This window comes from Chaetomium fimeti (assembly GCF_033439085.1).
Source record: "Chaetomium fimeti strain CBS 168.71 chromosome Unknown B0H64scaffold_5, whole genome shotgun sequence".
Lineage (NCBI taxonomy): Eukaryota > Fungi > Ascomycota > Sordariomycetes > Sordariales > Chaetomiaceae > Chaetomium > Chaetomium fimeti.
This window is the reverse complement of record NW_026944333.1, coordinates 802,924-828,167: the sequence shown is the minus strand read 5'-3', so window position 1 is coordinate 828,167 and position 25,244 is coordinate 802,924. Positions and strand designations below refer to the sequence as shown.

At 59.7% G+C, this 25,244-nt stretch overlaps 7 protein-coding genes across 7 annotated transcripts; 4 read left to right on the top strand and 3 right to left on the bottom strand.

Annotated features, from left to right (window-relative positions):
* Nucleotides 1–143: 143 nt before the first annotated feature.
* B0H64DRAFT_462478 (uncharacterized protein) lies at nucleotides 144–2,055 on the bottom strand (the record flags this gene model as incomplete). The annotated part of the gene is made up of 2 exons (XM_062807555.1): nucleotides 363–2,055; nucleotides 144–317 (listed from the first exon to the last, which is right to left on the bottom strand). Exons 1-2 carry the CDS (start codon nucleotides 1,827–1,829, stop codon nucleotides 144–146), a joined length of 1,641 nt encoding a protein of 546 aa, XP_062657577.1. The 5' UTR covers nucleotides 1,830–2,055.
* A 1,926-nt stretch (nucleotides 2,056–3,981) lies between these two features.
* Nucleotides 3,982–6,859, top strand: B0H64DRAFT_374895 (uncharacterized protein; the record flags this gene model as incomplete). Its single annotated transcript, XM_062802380.1, has 5 exons — nucleotides 3,982–4,024; nucleotides 4,094–4,220; nucleotides 4,295–5,529; nucleotides 5,588–5,986; nucleotides 6,042–6,859. 5 exons carry the CDS (start codon nucleotides 3,982–3,984, stop codon nucleotides 6,857–6,859), a joined length of 2,622 nt encoding a protein of 873 aa, XP_062657576.1.
* A 592-nt stretch (nucleotides 6,860–7,451) lies between these two features.
* B0H64DRAFT_462465 (GMC oxidoreductase-domain-containing protein) lies at nucleotides 7,452–9,918 on the bottom strand (the record flags this gene model as incomplete). The annotated part of the gene is made up of 9 exons (XM_062807554.1): nucleotides 7,452–7,883; nucleotides 7,974–8,359; nucleotides 8,418–8,504; nucleotides 8,561–8,811; nucleotides 8,894–9,104; nucleotides 9,160–9,289; nucleotides 9,348–9,609; nucleotides 9,658–9,688; nucleotides 9,738–9,918. 9 exons carry the CDS (start codon nucleotides 9,916–9,918, stop codon nucleotides 7,452–7,454), a joined length of 1,971 nt encoding a protein of 656 aa, XP_062657575.1.
* Nucleotides 9,919–13,517: 3,599 nt separating this feature from the next.
* Nucleotides 13,518–17,162, bottom strand: B0H64DRAFT_462462 (fungal-specific transcription factor domain-containing protein; the record flags this gene model as incomplete). Its single annotated transcript, XM_062807553.1, has 2 exons — nucleotides 13,518–16,494; nucleotides 17,131–17,162. The coding sequence occupies 2 exons, from the start codon at nucleotides 17,160–17,162 to the stop codon at nucleotides 13,518–13,520; spliced, it is 3,009 nt and encodes a 1,002-aa protein (XP_062657574.1).
* A 667-nt stretch (nucleotides 17,163–17,829) lies between these two features.
* On the top strand, nucleotides 17,830–18,586 carry B0H64DRAFT_179476 (uncharacterized protein). The gene has a single exon (XM_062798888.1). The coding sequence runs from the start codon at nucleotides 18,049–18,051 to the stop codon at nucleotides 18,469–18,471; it is 423 nt and encodes a 140-aa protein (XP_062657573.1). The 5' UTR covers nucleotides 17,830–18,048; the 3' UTR covers nucleotides 18,472–18,586.
* Nucleotides 18,587–19,733: 1,147 nt separating this feature from the next.
* B0H64DRAFT_399446 (senescence-associated protein-domain-containing protein) lies at nucleotides 19,734–22,107 on the top strand. Its single transcript, XM_062804015.1, has 4 exons — nucleotides 19,734–20,115; nucleotides 20,201–20,349; nucleotides 20,408–21,080; nucleotides 21,141–22,107. Exons 1-4 carry the CDS (start codon nucleotides 20,019–20,021, stop codon nucleotides 21,983–21,985), a joined length of 1,764 nt encoding a protein of 587 aa, XP_062657572.1. The 5' UTR covers nucleotides 19,734–20,018; the 3' UTR covers nucleotides 21,986–22,107.
* Nucleotides 22,108–22,297: 190 nt separating this feature from the next.
* B0H64DRAFT_462455 (gamma-tubulin complex component protein) lies at nucleotides 22,298–24,984 on the top strand (the record flags this gene model as incomplete). Its single annotated transcript, XM_062807552.1, has 1 exon — nucleotides 22,298–24,984. The coding sequence occupies exon 1, from the start codon at nucleotides 22,606–22,608 to the stop codon at nucleotides 24,982–24,984; it is 2,379 nt and encodes a 792-aa protein (XP_062657571.1). The 5' UTR covers nucleotides 22,298–22,605.
* Between the last annotated feature and the right edge of the window lie 260 nt (nucleotides 24,985–25,244).

Genomic DNA, 25,244 nt, shown 5'->3' with positions numbered 1-25,244 from the left:
ATTTCAGGCCATTCACATATAATGTTGAAACCCCAGATTCGAGGCGATGGAGCAGATACAGCAAGCATAGCACATATCAGATAGGTAGGGAGTGAGACCCCTAAACAACCAAATTGACACAAAAAATCAACAACACCCCCCCCCTACCGCCTCACCCCCATAGCAGCCAACTCCCTCCTCAACCCCTCCACCTCCTCCCTCAACCTCTCCTCCCTCTCCAACGCGCCATCCCTCTCCCTCCTCGCCGCCTCGACCTCCCTCTCCGCCCTCACCGCCCTCTCCCTCTGCTCGTGCGCCGCGGCGGCAACCTTCATCGCCTCCCCATCCCCATCCCCATCCCCATCCCCATCCCCGCCACCGACCGCCAGCATGAGCGCGTCCCTCGAGCGGGCCAGCACCTCGATCTGGCGGCGCAGCACGCCCATCTCGCCGCGCGCGCCCTGCAGCTCCCCGCGCGCCCGCAGCGCCTCCCGCTCGGCGCGCTGCGCCCGCTCCAGCCGCGCCCCGTACCGCTTCTCCAGCTCGGTCGCGCGCGCGGGGAACTTGGGCTGCGGGCAGGCGACGATTGTTGGGGTGGCAGCGTTGTTGTTGTCGCGCGAGGCCTCCACGCCCGGGTGCTGCTCCCACGCGGGCACCACAAACAGCGTGGTGTGCCCGGACCCGGCCAGGCGGTAATACCGCGTCATGACGTCCACGGGCACGATGCCGCGGGCGTAGTCCCGGGCCCGGACCCGCGCTCCGGGGCTGGCGGGGGTGGAGCCAGACCACAGGCGGTCGCCGACGGCGCCGTTGCGGCGCCAGACGCGGTCGCGCGCCTGGGCGAGCGCCTCCTGCCGGTCGAGCAGGCGGTGCACGGCCGCGAAGACGTCGTCGCCCGCGTTGGCCAGCACCCACCGGTCCTGCGGGAAGGCGACGACGCGACCGGTGGACCGGCCGTCCGGGCCGAGCGCGGCGAGGGACTGGTGCGGGATGGCGGCCTCGCCCGCCAGTGCGTCGAGCGCGTTGCCGTAGGCCCGCTCGAGCTCGTGCATGCGCGCGACGAGCGTTTGCGTGAAGTGTAGCCATTGGCCGAGGAGGCTGTTGCGCGCGTTGGTGAGGTCGGAGGGATGGGAGGGGCCTGGGTCGGTGGAGGAGGTGGTGGTGCTGGTGGTGGTTGCCGTGGGCAGCAGGCTCATCAGGCCGCCGGTGCTGCTGAACTCGTGGTCGAGACGCTCGAGGCAGGCGTTGGCGTGCATGATGAGGTTGTGGTGGTTCGCGTAGGGCTTCTGCTTCTCGCCCCGGCCGCGGGGCTTGCTCTCAGCGAAGGGGCAGTGGTAGGTGGTGCCCAGGACTTCGTGGCGGCCGCGCACCTCGTTGGCGAGGCCGGTCAGGGGCTTGTGGTGGTTGGGGTCATCGTTGGTGTAGGGCACGCTTAGGTCGGCGAGGAAGTCGAAGGCGTCGTTGAGCTTGTACTTGAAGCTGAGCGCGTCCTCGACCGCCGCCGCTTGCCCCCCTTGCCCCTTTTCCTTGGGGCGTGCCTTGGCCGGGCTGCCGCTGGCGATCTCGGCGGACTTGAGGGTTGGGTTCAGCGCGTGGATGAGCACGCACAGTGACTGGGCGTGCTGCTTGAGGGCTAGCAGCGTCGGCGGCACCCCGTGCGTCGAGAGGTAGCCGCAGCTGACATGGCGGAGCAGGCCGTCACTGGCTTCGGACTCGTGCAGCCGTGACCACTGAGAGAAGTATGGCAGCGCAAAATCGGTCCCCTTGATGTAACCCCTTTGGTCGGCATGGTCGTCGTCCTCGTGCTCTGCTAGGTGGACCGGAACGGCTCTGCGGGCTACGTTGGCCATTTCTCTGACGGGGTGTAGACAATGTGATATAATAGGCGTGTCTCGTGCAACCGGCTCGAGGTTGAGACTGTGTTTCGGGACGGCAGGCCAGCTGCCCTCTTCATATTAGGGACACCCATTGTCATGATGAGGTAGGTAGTCAAGCCGTATGCGTCGTTAGCAGTTTGAGGCATTGTGGTCTTTGTTGCAGAGCATATATGGATAAAGAGAAAGCCGCAACTCAATCGACGAAAGCGGCAGTCTACATAACACTCCCGTTCTTGACGGCTGGGGCTGAGCCTATGAGCTCATGGCTGTAGAGCAACCCGTTTGCACTGGAATGAAATAGAGTGAGTAGCTCAAGGCTGGTAACTATGGTAGGGTGATCTCCCACCAGCAGATAGAGGTCCATAGTAACATCAACTGGTAACTATTCACAGAGCCCCCATCACGAAACTCTCGCAAACTAGTCATTAACACTGCCATCCCATTGAGAGCCAGCCGTCATTGCGGACGGCTGCAACACCAACTCGTGACAATTCCTCGATGTTTGGCAAGCACACGCCGGATTGGGCGGTAACTTGAACATCGCTGGTGGAACCCCTGCCAGCTGACTGCTCAATTGGAACGATGCTTGGACAGCTGAGCACCTGAGGTGCTGAGCAATGGCTGGAAAAGCGGCGCGTCCAGACGCAGCCAGGGGTTAACGTAACTACATAGTTATGTAATGAAGGAACACCTCGGCCCGCGATATTAAGGGTGGCAATTCGTTCTCGAACCCCCCCTCCTGTGTGAAAAGTATACATAACTACCTAAGTGATAACCTACTAGTCTCCCAAAGACAAAACCCCCAAACCGACTCTGGACTAGAATGGCATGTGATGCTCGGCAAGGAATGTGACTGGCCCCAGGTATCGTATGATTCACATCGAGAATCAACAAGAGGCTGGGATGCTAAACAGACTTCTCTCCTTGTTTCCCAGATTTTTGTGTGATGTGGCACTGTGTGGTGACACAAGCTCAACAAGCCAGGTGGAAGTGGGGACTTGGACTGCGGGGAGAGCCAGGTCCTGGGCGCGATCTGCAGATGGACGGCCCAGTCGGCGAACCGATGGAGGGCGCCCATCGATCGGGACAGCAACCCAAACACACCAAAACGGACCGGGAGATGGCTTGCTGCGTTGTCCTCTCAACACAGTCAAGTGCCATCATTTCGCCTGAGACATTGACCAAGCTAAGGCAGCCTCTCCGCTCGCATGTGGTTGGTGATCGGGCAATCACCGTGGGTTTGTTGTCAGCTGCTGCAAGTGCTTGACAAAATGGCGCGGATGGGAAGATGCTGCGCTTTTGAGATGAATTCAAGGCCGTGGAGATGGAAGATGCCGAATGTGAAAGACCGGCCCGCTTTCGAGATTTGCAGCTCGCGAAGGGTTGCATCGCGTGCGATTGCCGTGACCCTGGTCCAGCTGCTCAAATTTGCAACGCCCCACACTCCTCGCAGCGATTGGCAGGGTCCTGCGTCATTGAGCGCCATCAACTTTCCCGAATGGCAGTTTCGGGGGTGCCAGCCAAGGAACAAAGCCAGCTTCCAGACTCGACAATGATGCAGTGTGTGAGTGTCAGGGCTGATGCCCGATGTTGAACCTGGAAGAAATGGCAGGTTGAAGTTTTAGCTTCATGCCCGCCGTTCGATTGATATTTTACTGTCATGGTGCCAGTCGAGAACCCAAGAGGAAAGAGTGCAGCAAGCGCAGAAAGTGCAAATTAGCTCCCCGTCCAAGCTTCTTGGACCTCCCCTGCACTTTCCCCGAGCCAGTCCAAGCCATCGAGGTACCCCTTGTCTCAGCCAAACGCGCCCCTCTTCGCGTTGCATTTGCTCTGTGCTCCCTACCGAAACACACTCTCACTGGCGGCCGCAAGCGCCTTGGCCTGGGCCAGACCTTCATAACGAACACCAACCCGCTTCGGCGTTTGTCAATGCCGTTTCCTACCATCATTTCGTGATCTGACACGCCTGTTTCAGAACCCGCCCTGCTGAAAGGGAGTTCTTGTCCCGGGCATTGTCGTCGTCGTCGTCGTCAGCCATTGACATTGTCGACACTCGAATCCGAAATATCGAAAGACAGAAAAACCAATTCAGGGGCCTGCAGAGTGATTCTGCACCGTCGCCATCATGAGTAGCGACAAAGAGACGCCCGACTCGAGCTCGCTCTCGGGTGAGTCCCATGCCTGGCTCAATGTGACACGGAACCACCTCCGGGCGGGAAGCTGACAGCAGAATGCAGGCATGATCGCGACCCTCGCTCCGGTCGCAGTCATCTCGGGAATCTACATCGCCGTCTTCTTGATCTTGCGAAAGAGCCAAAGACGCTACTATGCCCCGAGAACCTACCTCGGGAGTCTGCGGGAGGGGTACGCCATGGTCACCTTCAATCGGGGGCTCAAGAGTCTTCAATCCCCAGTTTGCAGTACTAACATGTCACCAGCGAGCGCTCACCTCCCCTCCCTAGCGGCTTGTTCAACTGGGTAGGGAGCTTCTGGAAGATACCTGACGTGTACGCTCTCCAGCACCAGTCGCTCGATGCCTACCTCTACCTCCGCTACCTTCGCATGGCCCTGATTCTGTGCTTCGTCGGCTGCTGCATCACATGGCCCATCCTCTTCCCCGTCAATGCCACCGGCAGCGTGGGCCAGACCGAGCTCAACATCCTGTCGTACTCCAACATCGACCGGGATAACCAGTACAACCGCTACTACGCTCACTGCTTCGTCGGATGGGCCTACTTTGGCTTCGTCATGTACCTGATCATGCGCGAGTGCATCTTCTTTATCAACCTGCGCCAGGCCTTCCTGCTAAGCCCCTTCTACGCCGACCGTCTTTCGTCCCGCACCGTGCTGTTCACCTCGGTCCCGGCCCCGTACCTGAACGAGGCGAGCATGCGCAAGGTCTTTGGCGCCGCCGTCAAGAACGTCTGGATCACCGGCGACACCAAGGAGGTCGACGAGCTGGTCGAGAACCGCGACAAGGCCGCCATGCGCCTCGAGAAGGCCGAGGTCAAGCTGATCAAGCTCGCCAACAAGGCGCGCCAGGCCGCCATCAAGAAGGGCGCTTCCCCCGACGAGGCCGACAAGGCTCCCATCGTCGGCGACGCTGAGTCCGGCAGCATTGCCGCCCGCTGGGTGCCCCCCAAGAAGCGCCCGACCCACCGTCTCGGATTCCTCGGCCTGGTCGGCAAGAAGGTCGACACCATCAACTGGTGCCGCACCGAGCTGGAGCGCCTCATCCCCGAGGTCGAGGCCGCCCAGGGCAAGTACCGCGCGGGAGGCTTCAAGAACATCCCCGGCGTCTTCGTCGAGTTCCGCACCCAGTCCGACGCCGAGGGCGCCTCGCAGATCCTTGCTCATCACCAGGGTCTGCACATGACGCCCAAGTACGTCGGCATCCGGCCCGGCGAGGTCATCTGGAAGTCGCTCGCCATCCCCTGGTGGCAGAAGGTCATCCGCCGCTACGCCGTCCTGGGCTTCATCGCCGCCTTGATCCTCTTCTGGGCCATCCCCGTCGCCTTTGTCGGTATCGTCAGCAACATCGACTTCCTTAAAAGCCTCCCCTTCCTCCGATGGCTCGACCAGATACCGGACGTCATTATGGGCGTCGTGACCGGCCTGTTGCCCTCGGTCCTGCTGTCCATCCTGATGTCACTGGTGCCCATCGTCATGCGCTGTACGTCTCGAGACTCCTTGCACGTGTGCGAACACAGAACCCAGCTAACCAGAAGTAGTGTGCGCGAAGCTGGCCGGAGAGCCCTCGGTTTCGAGAGTCGAGCTGTTCACGCAAAACGCCTACTTCGCCTTCCAGGTTATCCAGGTCTTCCTCGTCGCCACCGTGGCCTCTTCTGCCACCGCCGTCGCCCAGCAAATCATCGACAACCCCGCGAGCGCCCCGACCATCCTGGCCGAGAACCTGCCCAAGGCCTCCAACCTGTACATTTCCTACTTTATCGTCCAGGGTTTGACCATCGCCACCAGCGTGCTGACCCAGGTCGTCGGCTTCTTCGTCTTCACGCTGCTGTACAAGTTCCTGGCCAACACCCCGCGCGCACTTTACCAGAAGTGGTCCAACCTGAGCGCCATCTCGTGGGGCAGCACCATGCCCGTGTACACCAACATTGTGGTCATCGGTAAGCACCGCCCTTCCCCCCGTCTTCGGCTAAATTGTACTGACTAACCCATCAGCCATCACCTATTCGTGCATCGCCCCGCTGATGCTCGGCTGGGCCACCGTTGCCATGTTCCTCTTCTACTTCGCCTGGCGCTACAACATCTTCTTCGTCACCGACACCCAGATCGACACGCGCGGCCTGATCTACCCCAAGGCGATCAAGCAGCTCTTCACCGGCATCTACCTCGCTGAGGTGTGCATGATCGGCCTCTTCGGCGCGTCCGTCGCCCCTGGCCCCCTCGTCCTCATGATCATCTTCCTCGTCTTCACCGTGCTCTTCCACCTGTCGCTCAACTCGGCCCTCGACCCGCTGCTGTACAACCTGCCCCTGACCCTGCTCGCCGAGGAGGAGACTACGCGCCTCCTCGACGCCGAGAAGGGCGACGCCGCCGCCGCCGTCGGCCCCAGCAACGGCGCCCACCACGACCTCGACGGCGACGGCGTGGTCGACCACACCGAGGTGTCGGTCAGCCACGCGCTCGAGGCCAAGAAGGCCACGGGCCAGGCCGGCAACTTCCTCACGCGCTTCCTCAAGCCGTGGATTTACGCCGACTACAAGACCCTGCGCGCCCTGGTCCCGCGCGGCCTGCAGCTCGACCCTTACTCGGACGAGGTCGCCGCCGACGCCTACCACCCGCCCTCCGTCACCAGCGGCACCCCCCTCTTGTGGATCCCCACCGACGCCGCCGGCGTCTCCAAGCAGGAGGTCGCCCACACCAGCCGCGTCATCCCCATCACCGACGAGGGCTGCGAGCTGGACGAGAACGGAAAGCTGGTCTGGGACCGCGAGAGCACCCGCCCGCCCGTCTGGGAGGAGAAGATTTATTTCTAGAACTGTGGCTCGTTTTGAATAAGAGGGGGATGGGGGTTAATGGGGTGGTTGTTGGGGAATCGGGGAAAGGGGGGAGTATGTGGTAATGGGTGGGTGATGTCTGGAAAACGAATTTGCACTGATACCCGGGATATGGAAGTTGATGCATATGAAAGCAGTTGATGCAGTTGTGGTGAGATAACGTTCTTTAGACCCCTCGGGGTAATTTTCATTGTATTACGATTAAGTGCCTGTCTGGCGAGGTGACTACAATAAACTACCATGTTTGTTGACTACAGTTCCCTGACCTCTTGTCTGGACCCCTTGATCGAATGATGTAAATGTCCCCTCGCCGAAATGCGCTGGCGACCTCTTTCCTGTGAGATGATCCTCTGAGAGCGGCGGTCGTTAGCTGGGCTCCTTTTTTGATGCCAGGTCAAGGCCGGTGGATGGACGACGCAAATACCCCGTTTGCCCTTGCCGGACCCGAGACGTCCGCTGGTGTATTGCGCCTGTTGTCCTCTTTGATGAGATCCGCCGCCTGTTCCATGCTGGTTAGCATCCGAGTCATATACCACCTCTCCATACACCTTCCCGATGCCAGCGAGAAAAGCTAGCACTGTGAGAAATACGTAGAAAGGAATCGGAAACATGAACATACCTTCTCTGCAACCGCGTACACCGCAGCTTGTATATGAGCGCCCACAACTAGCGGCATGATCCCGGCATCGACCACCCTCACATTCTCGGTGCCATACACCACCAACCTCTCGCTAACCACACCCCCCAAGTCGAAGGGCATCATCGCCGTGGTCCCCGATGCGTGAAACTCGGTCTGCACCCGCTGCTTGACCATTTCCAGCACCGCCGCCTCACTATCACTACCGCCACCATCACCGCCACCAAAAGAAGCAGCCCCAAAAGCGACCTCCGCCCTCGGCCTCAACTCCCGCATCGCCCGCGTCCCCACCACCCTCCCAGCCATCCCCACCCCAGCCACCAACAACTTACAATCTCCCGGATGCGAACAGTACCGCGGATCCAGCTCGATATTCCCCGCCACGCCTCTACCGTCCCCGTCCCCGTCCCCGTCACCGCTCCCTCCCGCGAGCAAATCTGCAGCGAGCGCGCGTACCGTCCCGCGACTGAGCGGGTGCTGCACGGCGAGGGTCAGCGTGCCGAGCGAGTCGGCCATGAGCTCGAGCGCCGCGACCGTGGGGTCGTGCTGCAGGAGCGGGGTCAGGAGGGCGAGTTGGGCGGCGTAGCCTGCTAGGAGGGCTTTGTGGTGGCGTGTTGTGGGAGGGAGGTGGGAAGTTAGGAGGGTGTTGAGTCGGGTGTTGGGGTGGTGGGTGGTGAGTAAAGGGGTGAGGGGAGGGGCGTTGTTGGGGTTGTTGTTGAGGGGGATATTGAGGTGAGGGCGGAAGAGGGAGGTGAGGAGGGAGGTGGTGTTGGTGGTGTTGGTGGTGAGGTGGCTGAGGTGGGCGAAGGCGATGGTGGATATTAGGGGGGTTGTCCACGGGCCTGGGGTCGAGGGTTTTAGTTGAGCGCTTTGAAAGGGAAAAGGGGTAAAGAGACTTACCTGTGCGGTTAACAAAGTAATCTTCTTTGGCTTGGAGGAGGGTGTCACCGGTGAGGTTTCGAGTTGTGAAGAGGCCGGGTTTGGTGTCTACCGCTGGTTAGAGGACCGGGTGCGTGTTTAAAGATAGGTAGGTGAGAACGCACAGTTGTAAAACACGCCGACCATCGGGTGGTCTTGGAAGTTCTGTCCCACCCCCGGAAGATCAACTTTAACTGGAACATTCAGTTCGTTCAGGGGGTCGGCCGGGCCGATCCCGGACACCTGGAGCAGGGCTGGCGAGATAATGGCCCCAGCGGCGAGGATGACCTCTCTGCTGCATAACACCTGCCGACGTGGAGACGCAGCGAAGGTGGAATACTGTCTCCGGTTAGTCCCGCTATCTAAAAATCTCGGGCTGTGTTCCGGTTACCTCAACTCCGTACGCCCGGACCAAATGCCCAAAGGGCGAGACGGAAAGGTTGGTGGTGCTATTAGACTCGATGAGAAGGCGGGTTACGGTCTGCTGAACGGCCAGGTGCAGATTTGGCCGGTGTAGCACGGGGTCGAGATAAGCCCTTCTGCTGTCCATCCTTGACTGGTTGCTAGCCGACATGCTCGAAGGGGCGATCATGGCTCCGACGGCGACGCCGGCGTTTGGGTCCGCGAGGAGTGGCACGCCTAGCTCGGAGAGGCCGCGAAGGAAGTTGGCTAGGTGTTGTCAGTTTCGATTTCCATGACAAACACTGTGGTGATGGTGACCTACTGGATTGGTTGTAGAGAAAATTGGGATAAGTGACCTCGAGGGGGCCGCTGGTCCCATGAACGGACTGGTCGGGTGTGATGTGAAGTCCCCTAGCGCGTTGCGGGGACAAGCCAATCGAGAACTTCTCACTCTGCGGCGTTTTAGTAATGACACGGACGGATTGACCGTCACTGTGCCCCCAGACACACCTTTTTGAAGTAGGGCAGCATGTCTTGCCAGCCCCAACCAGGATTTCCCAGCGCTTCCCAGGCATCGTAGTCGGCCCGGGCACCCCGGGTAGTGACGATGCCGTTGAGAATGCTCCCCCCGCCGACCACATGTCCTTGCCCGTAGTCTCGCGTGTTATTGTCGAGGAACTTCTGGTGTGCAGTGGTGAAATTCCAGTTGTAGGTCGGAGGGAATCCGTGACCAATTAGTCCCGGCACCGTGACGATATTCGAGGAGTCGTCCCTGAAAGTCGTGTTAGCGAGAATATTCCCGGCGAAGCTGATTCCTTACAGTTCCCCAGCTTCGAGCACGAGAACTATCACTGGATGCTGTCAGTACCGTTACCAGCCAGTGATGAGAGAGGGGCAAACCGTTCGAGTCTTCGCTGAGCCGATTAGCAACCACAAGTCCGGAAACCCCTCCTCCGACAATAACGTAGTCGTATGACGGGAGTAAGAGATTGTTGGCCTCGTGTGGCCGTATTAGAAGGCCAAAGGCCGGCGACAAGAACACATAAAAGAGCGAAAACACCATAAATAGTACACGAACCATGGCGGCCGCTCCAAAAATCCCAAAATATAGTACGACTCAAGCAATCTAATTGCAACAGGTGCCGTGGTCAAAACATCTTTTTGTGCCGTTTGAGGGGAGGGGGATGGAGAAAGAGAAAGTAAACAAACGCGATTTGGCTGCGCGTTTGGTTTTCGAGCACAACTTGGTCTGAAAATACCTTTCTCGGAACTTTTCGAAGTACATCAGAGAAAATAATGGTCATCCTAAATTCGAAACCCTTTTCCCACATCTCATCTTCTCCCGGGAAGCCGGCAGCGGACGGAAATGACTTGGAGTTTCGTCTTTGGCAAGTCATCTGGCATTTTAACTTATCAGGACGGGTTCATTCATTTCCTACTTCTCTCCATGTCTCAGAGTTACCTGTCCAACACACCGCAGACCGACGGAACACGGCAGCCAGGCTGACGATGTGTGACGCTATATTATTACCTATGTTGGTGTACAAGAGATCCTCGAGTCTCAAAATACTCTGCATACACCACTCAAGATTACCACTGAAACTAACTCGGTACAAAGGTTTTAGCAAGACGCTTCCCCCTATTTTGCCTTTGTCCCTTCCCTTTCACGAGAGCGGATTCCTTTCTGATTCCCTTCTAATCCCACGCCATTTTTACACCCAAGGTTTTACCGCTGCCATTGCCTGCCCCTGGAGTATGCTCCGAAACAGTCGGCCTATCAAAACGATAGGTAGCGAATGAGGAAGCGGCTGGTAGTTCGGCAGGAACATGTTGGAGTTACCTACATTTACACCATGGAGTTTGCGATAGCCCTGGGGGTATTGGTATCTGAAGTCAAGATGGCCGTCGTCATCCTTCGCAGCCCGCATAAGTTGGTGGCCATGGTCGGGGTAGCTAATCTGCCCCTGACCTGTCACACCCCAGCTCGGCACAACCATCTGGGCTTTCTTGTCGCTTTGGGTCGGCTGCAGCTGCGGCACCTGGGGTAGACGCCCTGGCGTGGCCGAGAAATCGGGCCGTGATGTGGGGGTCACGGCTCACGGCATCGCTTCGAGGCTACCTCGGCTGCGAAGGAGGGGGGGTGAGCCGAACCTTATGGTGTGGTTGGTGTTGTCTGCCACCCTGCCATGCCGTTCTTGGTCATCAGTCACACTATCTCCTCCCTCGACGATGACGACGGTACCCAGCCTGATGTCGTTACTTAGGTAGTTATGGACCTTTCAACAACTCACACCGAAAACCTAACAATGGAAAAGCCGGCACTCATCTCATTAGCGGCGACTCTGACAGGGGGCACGCGAGCTCAAAGTTAGACTACTGTGCAAAGCCGCTGCCATCTCGGCCCGCAGCACATGGCTCAAGAGCAGATGCGGCGTGATTGCCGGGGCATGTGGGCTGAACAGGCCGCTTGAGATCGACAATGGAGTCGTGAGAAGCGGGCGAGAAGCGTCCAGACCCAGAAATTCTTGACAAACCAATGCTCGGACTCCGGAGATGCAGGCATCCTTCAAGGCCCCCAAGCGGTACCCTCCCACGGAGACGGTCACGAGAGCAGCAGCCCAAAGCAAATCCCTTGTCTCGAGCCCTATCCCGACACCGAATGACGTGCTGCAGCCAACGATATCTGGGGAAAAGGCTGAGAGGCGGCCAATGGCGTGTCTTCACCCACGCGACCCCTGCAGCTCGAGAAGTTCTGCTGTGTCAAGAGTTGGGCTCGGGATGGGGGTGGTCTTCTCAGATATAAGTACTGCTCGAGGCACCGGGAAGAAAAGAAGTTGTCTCTTTCTTTTCAGTTTGGACCGGTGCTTCTCTCTGGGTTGAAAAGTTTGAACTTGCCCTCTGTATCTCAGACTCACTCCCTTTCTCACACTCTCCCTGTAACAAATAACACCTCCCGTAACACACCCTGTAAGCCAACGATACCCAGAGCCTTACCAGCCTCATCCCCTTGCTAACAACCTCACCCAGCCCAACCAAACCCAGCCAGCGATATGCCTGCCTCCATCGGATCCCTCGACGCAACCAACATGCTCCTGAACCAAGACCAGCAGGACACCTCCTTCGCGGGCCAGCACAGCCGGTCCAGCAGCATGCAGTCGACCAGCACCGACTACGGGTCCACCGCAGCAGACAGAGAAGCCAGGTTCCCCGAGATCGTCAAGCGCGACATGGAGTTCTTCATGGCCCGCCTGAGCAGGACCAACACCAACGACTCGACCGTCTCCACCGCCTCGTCCGTCTCGAGATAGACAAAGAGCGGCAGCGGCAGCGGCAGCGGCAGCGGCAGCGGCAGCAACAGCGACAAAAATAACAACTATTCATACGGCATTACGGTGGCACTGGAAGGACGGGCGACGGACTGGAAAGGAAGGATATACCCCGCGAGATTGTACTACCTGGTATTCGGCTTGGGACGACTTGATGACACGGTTTGTTTCATGCATTCTTCTTTTGGTGTTGGGACTGCTGTATCACTATGGGGATCGATGAGTTACCCTGCCAGCATTAGCGTTTCTCTTCACAAAACAAAACAAAAAAGCCAAAACTTAAAAACAATGGGGACAAAAACCCCGGAATTCATTCAAAACCATGCCTCGGCAGTCCGCCTTCCATTCCATTCCATTCCATTGTGACTGACCCCCGTGATAACTCTGCCTAAAAAGACCCAATTTGGCATCCAGACCGCTTACCCCAGCAGCAAGCGTGGGGGGCTGGCGGCCTTGCTCGTTACCGAGCGGGAAAGCAAGACAGGGGAAGATGAGACAACAACTAAGGCCAATCTCGGCGTCTGTCGAAACCCCCACGGAGGAAGGCCAACCAACGCGGTGGTGGCCAGCCACCATACCATTCCCAGCCAAGAGACCGCAACACGTTGACAACCGATCGATCGAGTGACCCAACCGGGATATCGACGATGGATGACCCTGTCTGGAGAAACACACCCGGCCCAGACAGACAAACACACCGCCCAACAACCAAGCTCAAGAACAGACAATAGATAGATGCTTCAATCAGAGTAAATTATGCGTTCTGAATCACAATCCGAGCTGCCGTCCTCCCAATGTTCTCTCTCACCCCGTCGACCCCATTGCTCTCTCCTCCACTGCCAGCCAGCCACCAGCAACCACAACCAGAGACACACCGCTCGATCGATGCTCACCAAAGAAAAAAGAAGAAGAAAAAAACACCCGCACGCCCACACGCCCAGCCCCAGCCCCAGCCGCAAGTGCATACCAAACAAAACAACAACCCATTTTCATTGCAGATGTACCGCCCACCCACCTGCCGACCGACCAAGGCAACCAACCGGACAAGCAACCAAGATACTCTCTTGAACACCCACGCCACAAACCACACACCACACACACACTCGCCACTCACCACACACAACGGACCACACCACACATTCACCGCACCATACTCCACTCCCGCGTCACACTCATAACACCACATCAACCATACCACACACTCACTCACAGACCACACCTCCCCTTCACCATCACACCACACCACAACCCCTTTTCTTCCCCCATCCCTTAATAAGAACAACCCTCCCCCTCTCAATAAGAAGAACACCCCCCCCCCTCCTTCTCAACAAGAAGAACACCCCCCCCCCCCCCCCTAATAAGTAGAATACCCCCCCACCCCCTGCGTCATCACCCCGCCCATAGCCCACCCCTCGGCCGCCATGCCGGGCCAGTAGAGCGGCCCGCCGTCGAGCACCAGCTCCTCGGTGCCGTGCGCGAACTGGTCCACCCCGCCGGGCGCCAGGCTCCACGGCATCGACTGGTTCTGCTCCACGTACTCGAGCACCTCGCTCGACGCGTACGGCGGCAGCTTGGGCACCGCCGCCGTCAGCCCCGCGTGCGGGTGGTGCGGGTGCGGGTGCGGGTGCTGCGATAGCTGCGGGGAGGGGACGGCGCCCGAGGATTGGGAGGGTGAGGGCTGTTGGTGTTGGTGTTGTGCGTGTTGTTGGTGTTGGTGCTGGTGTTGATGCTGGTGCGGGTGCTGGTGTTGGCTGTGCTGTCCGTGCGGTTGTTGGATGCGCCAGAGGGTCGAGGCGGCGGCTTCGGCGGCGGCCTCGTCCGGCTGGCCGGCGTGTGACTGCGATGTGTTGATGGGGGTGAACGACATGGACGTGGACCGGGGCGTCTTGGCGTGGTCGGTGGGGCCGTGATTGCTATCCGGGCCGATCGAGGAGCCGGGTTCGACGGTGCTGTCGCGTGAGGAGCTCTTGCCTTCGTCGACGACCAGTATCTCGCCGTTGTTGACCACCTTGAAAGCCCGCTCCTTCCACTCCTCTAGACCGCCGCCACCGATACGACCACCGCCGACATGCCTCTCGTAGTCTTGCTTGACCATGTCGTAGTACCGGTCCATCTCTCCAAAATAACTAACGAATGTCTCTGCCAGCTTGAGCCACAGCGACATATGTGTCAGCAACTTGTACGTGAGCCCCGTGGGGCCGTGCCTGGTCACGTCGAGAGGCCCGTTGACATCCTCCTTGGGAAGCATATGCCCCTTGGTGTCGATGTGCGGGAAGTGGACCGCATAGATGCCGACAAAGGCGGCGGTCCAGACCGCGAAGAGAACGAGAGATGACATGGGCAACTTGTCGCGGCAGATCTCGGCGAGGTCGACGATATCCTTGGCCGCATGGAAAATTTCCTCGGCACTAACCTCCCAAAAGCCTTGCGGCTCCTGGCCGGGCGCGAACGTAGGCTCATCGAGAGGACCAACTGGTTTGTTGCAGAGGATGGGGATGAAGGGGATGTACTCGCGGTGGAGCATGATCCTGCACACGGCGCCGAGCATGTGTAGCGAAACGTACACGCTGCTGGCCTGGTGGTTTTCGTGTTTGTAGTAGTTGCTATCCGACCACCTGAACTCGTCTGGAAGACCGTCGTAGAACGCCTCTAGCTTCTCACGTAGCTGGAAGAAGTTCGACTCGGGCGACCACGGAGGGCGTTCTTCTTCTGTAAAGCGGCCACCGGAGAAACTCCACTCGGAGATTTCCCCCCAGAGGTCGACGAGGCGGACGAAGCGGCCGAGCACGCTATCGGAGATCGGCCGGGTTGTCTCGACTACCGAGGTCGGCTTTAGGAAACCCGTGTAGACGTCATGCCCGAGGTCAAATGAGACTTCGGCACACGGTAGCTGGATTCGCAGATCCTCGGAGCGAATCGTCGAGACTCGATCCTTGCCGCAGCCCAACAACCGGTCCAAGATCAGACAGCTAAACATGGTGCGCCTCCTGATCTCCCTAGCAGTGATCGACATGGTTTGCTGGGCAGGCTTAATAGGCCGGGGCCGGAAGACCTTGTTGGGCTCCTTATCTCCATCACCCAGACCTAGTGCCTGCGACATCCGGATAGCAACGCCAACGTACATCCAGGCGGCCATCCCCCCAACCCTCGGCCGCGCTTGGCTCCACTCATAGAGGCCCAGCATCAAAAATGCCTGGACTCGCTCTACGGAAGCCACGGTCATGCTGGTTCTTAGGCCTCCGAGGGCCTTCGTGAGGACATCGGCGTAATACTCCGAGGCCGCTGCTGCATCCGAGGCCGGGCCGCCGGCGGGCCGGGGCTTGGGCATGCCGGACGCTGATGGGCTGTTCCTGGGCGCTGTGATGTAGGAAACCAAGGTGCCGTGGAACCGCGCTGTTAATGTGAGAATGCCCAGCAGTACGAGGTTGATCTCGGGCGACGTGTCGGCAGGCTTCGCCCTCGACCTGTTACCCTGCTTTTCCTTCAACGTGGCCAAGTGTAGAAAGGGCAGCTCGGTCGCAAAATGCAACCTATAGATGTCAAACAGTTGGTTCCATATGGTTCCGGTGAGGTAGGGTGCCGACAGGACATCTTCGGCAACAACGGCGGCCGGGACGGCGCCCTCCATCTTAACAATATCTTCAATCCGCCGTAGACGCTTCCGCTCCGAGCCCTGCTCCATCTTGGCGCCCGAAGGCGGCTCGGACCGCTTCGGCGGGGCAGGCGTCACTTCGGGGTAGGTGCACTCCTTGCCATTTCGGATACACGTCTCGCAGGGCTGGTCGCCTCCCGTATTGTTGCACTTGATTTTGGATTTCCGGCAGCGTTGACAGGCGATGCTGGATCTCAAGGGCGTCCGCTTGATCCCTTTCTTGCTGTCCATGCCGCCGGGGCTGCCAGGACTGCCTGCCATCACGGAAGACTGGACGGGCGATCTGCTGTCATCGTCGGCGCTCACGGCGCTCACGGCTATGGCGGCAGTGTGGCCCTGGCTGCGGGCCGCCCCGACCGTGGCGGGCCGTGGCGGGCTGTGGGGCAACGGCTGGCGTATGTTGGGCAAGCGCTGCGGGAGCGGATGGGGATGTGGCGGCGCGGGCGGCTCGGCCGGTTCGATGGGCGCATCGGGCGCCGGTGCGGTAAAGGCGTCGTGGAACTTTCTCTTCGGAATGGACTGCTGCTGTTCAAATGATGGAGTTGCCGCGGCCGACTGGGCGTCGGGCGGCTCAGGAGGAGAGAGGATGGACTGGATGCGGAGATGGGAAGCAATCGTGACGACGGGTTGGGTCTCGCAACGGACCCCTTGACCAAACACAAGGGAGACAAGGCCTTCCCTGGCCACACGGTACAGTGCAACAGGCGGCTGCAAGACCGCTCGGCGGTCGCGATGCGGGCACGGGAGGGAGGGGCCGAGACTCGACGTTCGGTCGGGGTGGTCGGGCGGTCCGCGAGTGAACGGACTAAATACGCGGGCTCAAGAGGGCGCCGCTGGCGAGGGAGGTCGCGGCGGCAGTCGCGGGAGCAAGGTCCAGGGCAGCACAGCAGACCGGAAGGGGGGCGGACGGAGGGGCGAGAACTCGGTTGGCAGAGGGGAGGAAGGGCTGCCGGGACGGGGGGGCCAAACAACGAGCTAGCTAGATGGGCGGCTGCACTACCTTGTGGGTGTGACGGCGTCCACCAAAGGTGCAGGTATCCGGATGCGCGGGCAGTCGGGCGAGTGAGTGGTCGGCGACTGCGCAGATGTGTCTATCCGGGCAAGCCAATGTGACGCCGAAACGTTGTTGGCGACGCTTCTCGGGTTCCGCGACGGGAGCGGGGGACGCAGGATCGTGCGGGTGCGGGTGCGGGTGCGGTGGTTGTTGAGTGACAGACGGCGGCTCAAGTCGAAGTCGAGAGATGGAAGCTGAGCTTAGCTTAGGTTTAGTAGAAAGTCGGGGCAGAATGTCGGTCAGCCGAGCGTGGAGGCGAACTGAACAGGGCCCGAGTCGGTGGGCTGGGACATGGGATGGATGTGCACACACAGGCACAAGGGCCAAGGGCAAGGTATGGATGGATGGTGTGGATGGTGGATGGTATGGGTCGGTAGCGTCGGTCTTGTCGGCAACGTCGGCAGGGCCAGGTACGTGTTGTGCTAGGGTCCGGGTGGGTGCGGATGCTCAGCGCGCGCGAAGGAGGGTCCCACGAGGAAGTCCCACGAGGATTGTTAAGGTTGTGGAAGGTCGCGATAACAACCTGGAAACTTTGGATGGAGACGGGGTTCTCAAGGTGGGATGAGACGGAGAGCAGATGAATGGAAGTGGCGTCTATGCGGGCTTTATTTTTTGAGCGCTGCCCCGGAAAGTCCCTGGCTTGGATGGCTCTTGCCTTCCAGGTTCCATGCGCTCGACAGACGCCGAGTCCTCATTGCCAGCCCGCGTTCGCGCTGCGTGGGTGGTTCGGTTGCTCACTAGCGCAGAGCAGGTGGGAGCAAGCCAAGCTCCGGTAGGGTCCCATTTACGGAGACGGGCGGCCTGGAAAGCACCATCCCCTTCCCTTCCCCTTCCACTTCGAATATTTATTTATTTTAACTCGGGTATCAAAACCATCACTTTCTAGGCGACCGCACCTCGGTAGCATCTCGGTATATGATGGCCTTGGAAATTCGAGGCTCGATCCATGACGTTTTGACAATAAGAGGTTAAACAAATCAATGTTGGTAAGCGCCGATAGGTAGCTGCAACGGCGAGCGGGCGGGCGTGGCTTGCACCGACTCAGCCGGCCCCCCGGGATGCCTGCCCACGGCACCCGCTTGGCATCGGAAGCTCGCTTCCCAAACTCCCAAAAGCACCAAGAACCACCCTCCTCACCCCGCTCCCACTTATTAAAGAGAGGGTTGAAACCTCGTCAAGATGCCATCCCGAACCAACAAAAATCAGGGGCACGATGCGACTGGTGTCCCTCGGTGTACACAGGAGTCGTTTAGGCCATCGTCGGGCTCTCGCAATGCATGTTTTGCATTTACTGCAGGCTCAACATCCGCATCCCTCAGGCACAGTTGCACGTTATTGATGCAAGCAGCGGTGATCGGCAGTGTGCCTGCTCGTCAGGCCGAGTACACGACAGCATGTCTGGCACTCTTTGCCGGACCCGACGGCATGTGTGACGGGGGTTTTGGACACAGGCACGCCTCCGCTGCGGTGCCACTCCAAGGAATGGCCGAGCGTGCGGGTTGTGCTACGGCCCGCTGGCAATGGCAAGGCAAGGCGGGAACATCCACTGCGGAGGAGAAAGAAGGCATCTGCGCAACACACCATCATCGGCTCGCGGGTTGACAAGTATGCCGTTGGCATCGGCGAGCGGGGGGCGCAGGTGAGAAAAAGAAACACGGCTCGAGCAGGAAAAAGCTGTTGCAGGATCGGGGCCGGTCCCCCTTCGAGGTTGACTGGCGCCGATTCGGTCTGAGACCTTCCATCGGGCGCCGTTCTCACTCTCGCCGGGAAGGCACCCTGTTGGCCGCCTCGGGACGCTGGGATCAGATTGCCGGAGCAGGTTGGGGGTCCCTTCAGAATTGTGGAACCCCAGCTTTCTTGTGACCGGCAAGTGTGGAAGTGACCCGGCCGCACGAGAGCGGGACCGAATCGGGATCGCCTGCAGCCCCTCGGTGCCAGCCCCTGCTCTGATTCGACCCGACCTGCAAACGCACCGCTTCCCAATATCGTCGCCCGTGTCTAGCAACGCCGCCTGGCTGCCAAAGCCCGAGTCCAAATGCCGGCATGCCGTACGGACAGACCGAAACCCAACCCAAGGCCCACATCCCTACATCATTGCGGCGTGCGAGCTCCGGATCTGATAAGGGAAAGGTTGGTGGGTTGTGGGGTAGTTACTCCAGGCCGTCTCGGGAGCAAGATATCGGGATGCTGCGTCTGTTGCCAACTTCAGGCGCAGCCGAGAGCTGCCAGGAAACCACCCAAAATGTGAAAATCGCCGGGTGTACCACCGAAGTGTGACCCGACATGGACTTTCTTAGACACCAGCCCGTCTGTGCCTAGCGCTCGACTGTGTGTACTATGCCTGTGTGAGCGCGCTCAGGAGCGCGGGGCGCCGCCGCAGCTCGACACTAATTTAATAAAGCAAGGTACTGTGGACGAATGTCGAGACAGGACGCCGAAATGTTTCGCCTTTAGTGGATGGACAAGAGCGAAAGGGCAGACCTGCAGGCTGAGCAGATATCCTGCTTTTCGCGATTTTATCCCAGAAAGGAGAACCGTCATCGAGGGTGCTGCGCCGACACACCTTCGCAAGGGTTGAACCATACACGATATATGTATGTACAAAGTACTTCCAGCGGCATCAGCCCGCGGGGCGACACACACGGCACGCAGGTCATGGGTACTGCCTGGCGACCTGGGAAGCCCTGGATGCTACTATCGGGGATGGGTATTTGGGGGCTTCGTGCAGACACACGCTGCGACACCGCCTGGAGAAGGGGAAGGTTGCTGCAGGGGCCACGTGAGAGTACTTGTAGAAAGCCGGCATGACCTGTTACATTCGCGGCGAGCGCGGGTCAAGGCTGAACGGACGGCCAGACCGGAATAAAATCTCACTCATACCCCGCCTGGGGCTGACGTACCTACGCTGCTCACCTGTGCTGTTCAGGGGGGATATTCAGCATGGACGATGGTGGAAGAAACTTTCGTCGAAACCTCCATTGCCTCCTCCCCTCTTGGAGGACGCGGCGAGCGCGTCTGTCCGCCTGAACGGTGGCGGGCGACGGCCTGCTTTTGGCACGCCAATGACGTCGCTTTGAGACGGACGGAGTCTCGAGAGGCCTCTTGCATGCTCCACACAGGAGACGTCTTTAAGCGCCTGGGGCCGCGGGATGCTGGGCAGTTGCTATTTTGAACTCCTGGAACAAGCAACCAACCGACCCCGCCTTCAAGAAATCGTTCGATTGCGGAACGAAGTCTGTGAGAAGTGTGAGTGTGTGTCTGAATTTAGCACATTCGCCATTTTGGAGAGTTTGCCCTTGACTTAACAACAGCGCAACCTCCAAGAAAATAGCGGGCGGGTGTCGAGCTTTCCACCCCGTTTCACCCCACCTACCTACCGAGGTACCTCACATCGCGGCGCAATACGTCGCACGCGCGAAGGGTCACAACTCTCAAAACCCGAGGGCGTTGATAATTGTGACAATGGCATCCGGACACAATGTAAGGCACCCGTGCGCGGTAATTGCTGCTGTGGGCTGACGTTTGATCCCTTTAACAGGACCCGAAGCTGCTGTACGCCATTAACGGCGTATCGGCCTACCACATTGCCAATGGCAAGGAGGAGCTCCTCACGCCGGCCGGCCCGCAGACGCTGTCCCTTTTGATGGTCCCGACCACATCCGCTTTTGCCGACCCCGCGATTGATTCCGATACCGCCCCGGAACAGGACTTCTACCTTCACCTCCACCTGCCGCCCGAGCTCGACCTGCCCCTTCCGGCCACGACGCAGATCTACCACCAGCCGCCAACCAGTTATTTAATCCCGCGATGGGACCTCGGACCGGGCAGCGGCGCCTTTACCAGGATCGAGTTTCCCTCGGTGGAGAGCCGGAAGGGGATTCAGGAGGATGTAGACACGTTCGAGACGATTCTGGCGCAATGCACCGCCTTCCTTGAGCGGGCGCCGCCGCCCAAGATTGGCAAGGGCGAGCAGTGGTGGGAGGGCAAAAATGAGAAAAGCGCCGCAACGAAGTCGGCAGAGGCGGCGGGAGATGCGTTGCCCTCGTATAACCCGGCTGACTTCAAGCCTGGCGAGGGGTACGTGCGGGGAAGTCACAGCGTGGCTGCGCCGGGACAGATCGTGCTTGTTGATGAGGAGGACGGCAGCGTGATTGGAGAGCTGGATGGTTTTCAGGTCGTCGAGTCCAGCGGGCTGAAACCGGGATCGAAAGGTTTGTGTCTGTCTTGTCGTCTCGGGATTGGCTTTTTGACGCCGTGCTGACCAGGCCCAGACCCGGTCGAGATCACCTTACCAGCCGCAGGCGGCCAGAACATCAACGTGGCACCCATATCCGCCGACTTGCACGAGGCAGACCTACACCCAGCGTACAAGAGTTCGTTCCTCGTGTCCAACGCCTCGGCGGCCTCGCGCCTCATCATCACCGGCTCCGACATGCTTTCCAAACTGCTGCAGAACCAGGCCGACAGCTTCACCAAGAATGCCCAGCCGAGCGCCAAGCCCATGACCTTCAAGCCCGCCACGCGCGAGCACATCCGCCGCATCAACACCTTCACCGGCGGTGCGGCGACGCTGTCGGCCAAGACGGTCGGCCAGATCACTAGGGTAGCCCAGAACTGGGGCGCGTCCCTCGGCGGCCACGGCAAGGACAAGAACGGCTCGGCGCGCAAGGGCTTCGACAAGGACGGCAAGCCGCTCGGCACCTACAAGCCGGGCCTGCTCAACAAGAGCATGATGGCCTTCTCGACCGTCATGGACGGCGTCGAGCAGGCCGGCCGGAACCTGCTGTCCTCGTCCTCGGAGGCGGCGACTACGGTGGTCGGCCACAAGTGGGGGCCCGAGGCCGGCGATGTCACGAGGAGTCTGGGCGGCGGCGTCAAGAATGTCGGCCTGGTCTATATCGACGTGACGGGCGTGTCGAGGCGGGCGATCCTGAAGAGCGTGGCTAAGGGCATGGTGGTGGGCAGAACCTCGACAGGCGATAACATCATCGTCGGGGGAGGCGACGGGGGAGTGGCTACGCTGGATACGGACAGACAGGATGCGCAGTCGTTGAGTGGGATGACTGTGACCGAGGGGAAACAGCCCGCAGGCCCGTTAAATGGGAAGTTTATGTGATGAGTATGTCGGTTCGGTAGGTATGGGAATCTGTGGCGGAAGAAGGTTTTTTAGTTGGACTTCGTGTTGAATAATACTTTTCAACTTCTCAAGGGACTTTGATGAATTGGTGCATTTTTGGACCCTGCATTTCTATTCCGACAGGGATCGGGTTCTGGTGCTCGGCGGCGTGAATTCCCACTTCCCGCTTTCCACGTGACGCTTGGACCCTGCAGCGGAAATCGCGTCACGGTTGCACAAATGGGTTCTGGCGCGTCAACTTTCCGACGGAGGTCACCCCACTTTAATACAGTGCTCCAGCTCAGTCCATCCACAAGAGGAGCCGAACCACCTCCAACCCGCAATGGACCCAGACGTTTTGCAAATCGCCGAACCGTAAAAGGGACTAAATTGGTAAGCTCCCGTCGCATTAGCCTAGAATTGGCATCAAATCCCAACCCACCCGACATCCAGAGCCGCCCGATGTGCTGCCGCCTCGAGCTCCTCGGAACCCTCATCCTCTTCTTCCAAACACTCAACAACCGCCGCGCCCAGAAGAGGGCCGCCCGCGTTAAGCAAGCGGCCAAGAAGCGCCCACCCAAGATCGCCCACCTCCAATATTGATATACCGATACGATACCATGCTCCACGAAATCCTCCTCTCCCTCTCCGGCCACCCCTCCCCACTCCTCCGCTCCGCCTCCTCGAACCCCCACGACGACAACGCCGACAACAACACCAGCGAGACCAACCCCGCCAACGCCCTCACCCCACCCGAACGCGCCCTGCTCGCCTCCCTCGCCCACCTCAGCGACCTGCACATCCAGCTGCTGACCTCGACGGCGCACATCGCCGCCGCCCACCCGTCGGTCATCTGCCGCGCGGTCGCGTCCGCCACCGACGCCCTGCACCTCGCGGCCTTCCGGCGCAAGGTGCTCGCCGTCGAGCAGACGGTCCTGCGCGGCGACGCCGCCCTCGTCGGCGCCTACAACGTCGTTCCGCTGACGGCGGTCGTGGCCGAGTTTGCGGGCTGGGCGCGCCGGCTGGAATGGCTGGCGCGCGTGGTCGAGGTGATGGGGGAGGGCTGTACCGGGGCGCGGGTGATGGATTTTCTGAGGGGGGAGTTGCAGACCGGGTATAGGGACGTGGAGGAGGCGGCGCGCAGTCTGGTGGGCGTGGCGGAGGCGGCGTGGGTCAAGCAGGTGTCGGCGTGGGTGCTGTACGGGCGCGTGCCGGGGTTTGGGGAGGGGGACTTTTTTGTGCGGCGGGTGGAGGGCCAGGAGGGGCGGGAGGAGTTTGGTTGTGAGATGGCGCTGCTGCCGCGGTTCGTGACGGCCGCGACCGCCGCGTCGATGGTGTTTATTGGGCGGTCGCTCAACCAGATCCGTGCTAAGAGCGTGGGGGATTACAGCTTGAGGGGGAATGACCACCTCTCGACGCAGCTTACGAGGCTGGCGGCGCTGAGGCATCCGATCGATTCGGCTACGTTTGCGAGGACGATTGCGGATATAAGGAATTACTTGTCTAGGACGATATTGCAGCGGTTGTTGCCGTTGAGCAGGGTGTTGGAGACGTTGCAGCTGCTGCGCGACTTCTTCCTGCTTCGCCGCGGGGAGTTTGCCATGGCGCTCACACAGCAGGCGGATGAGAAGATTAGGAGCCGGTGGAAGCGGGCGGAGAACCTTGCGTACCAGAAGCGCGATGGACTAGGCAATGTCACTGTGAAAGAGGGGGAGGTGGCGGCCGTCCTGGCGAGGACATGGGCTGCGATGGGATCCATGCAGGGCGACCATGCGGAAGAAGATGAGGGGCTGGAGTTGGCTCGAGACCTACTACGGTTATCAATGGCCAAGTCCAGAACCGCCACGCCCATGACGCCCGTCCTCCCCGAAGGGGAGATGCCAGTCATAGCGCCGACACCATTCCGGAACCTCCTTTTCTCAGTACCTGTCGTGCTCACATTACAGATACCGTCCCCGCTGGATCTCTTCCTCAGCCAGTCGGATCTCCAAACCTACACTGCAATCAACTCATACCTCCTTTCTCTGCGGAGAGCTCATATCCGCCTCACAGACTTGTGGAAAATCACATCCCTCCGGCGACACCATCCCGCACCCCCCGCGCCACCATACGGAAGCACGCGTGGCGGGAGGGAAAGGGTCCTACTCTTCCGTCAGCGGCATGCCGCACGGTCGGGCATCCTGCGCAACGCCTGGGCTACCGCCAGTGCAGCGATCTTCTTCCTTGGCGAAATCGAGGGATACCTTCAAATGGAAGTTGTCGCAGGGTTATCAGACGGTTTCCACCGGTGGTTAACCACGGGCAAGGACGAGCAACGGCACGACGACGACGCACCCAAACAAGCCCCCACCGCCGCGGGTCCCCCGCAGGATGAAGACGTCAACATGCTCGACGACGACCTCTGGCTCGCAGAGTCCACCACCTCCTCCCCTCCCCCATCCGCCTCGCCAACCGACCACCAAACACGCTCTCTCCATGACCCACAGACCCTCGCCACCGCCCACCGCCTCTACCTCCGCGCCCTGATCCACCGCCTCTTGCTCACCCAGCAATCCTTCACCGACCCGCTCTACGAGCTCCTCGTGCAGATCGACCACCTCGTCGCCCTCGTCCACCGGCTGCACTCCGTCTGGGCGGCGGCCGACCTCGAGGCCGACGCGGGCGTCGTCGATGCCTTTGTGGACCTCGAGCGGGAGGAGCGGGATGTGCAGGGGGAGATCCGCGGCGTGGAGGACAGGGTTAAGCGGGGCGTGGAGGGCCTGATTGGGGAGTTGAGGCGGTTGGAGGGTAGTGCGGTCCTGCAGGGTGCGGGGGAGCTTGGGGAGGGGGTTGAGGGCGAGGAGGAGGGCGAGGTGTTGATGAGGGAGAGGGGGGAGTATGTGCCGAGACGGGTTGGGGGTATTGATAGGTTGTTGATGAAGCTGGATTTTGGGAGTTGGTTTGGGAGCGGCGAAGGCGAAGGGGCCGCGGATGTGACGGGGGAGGATGTGCGGTTTTAGGTGGGAAGGATATGCCATCCATCTCATGAGCAGTGCGTTGCGGTCTCGTTCACTTGGGCTCTTATTGTTGGCGCTGGAGACCCGGTATTTTTGTCATCATTATACCCCTGGCTGTAACTATGTATCAATTCTCGGTTCCTCGTGTTCCATGACATGGTGGTACAAGAGTTTAGAAGTGTTAACACTAACACTGTTTCTTGATGCTTTAGGTCAAAGGAATGCCTAAGAAAATAAACAGGTCAATCGAACTTTTTTTTCAG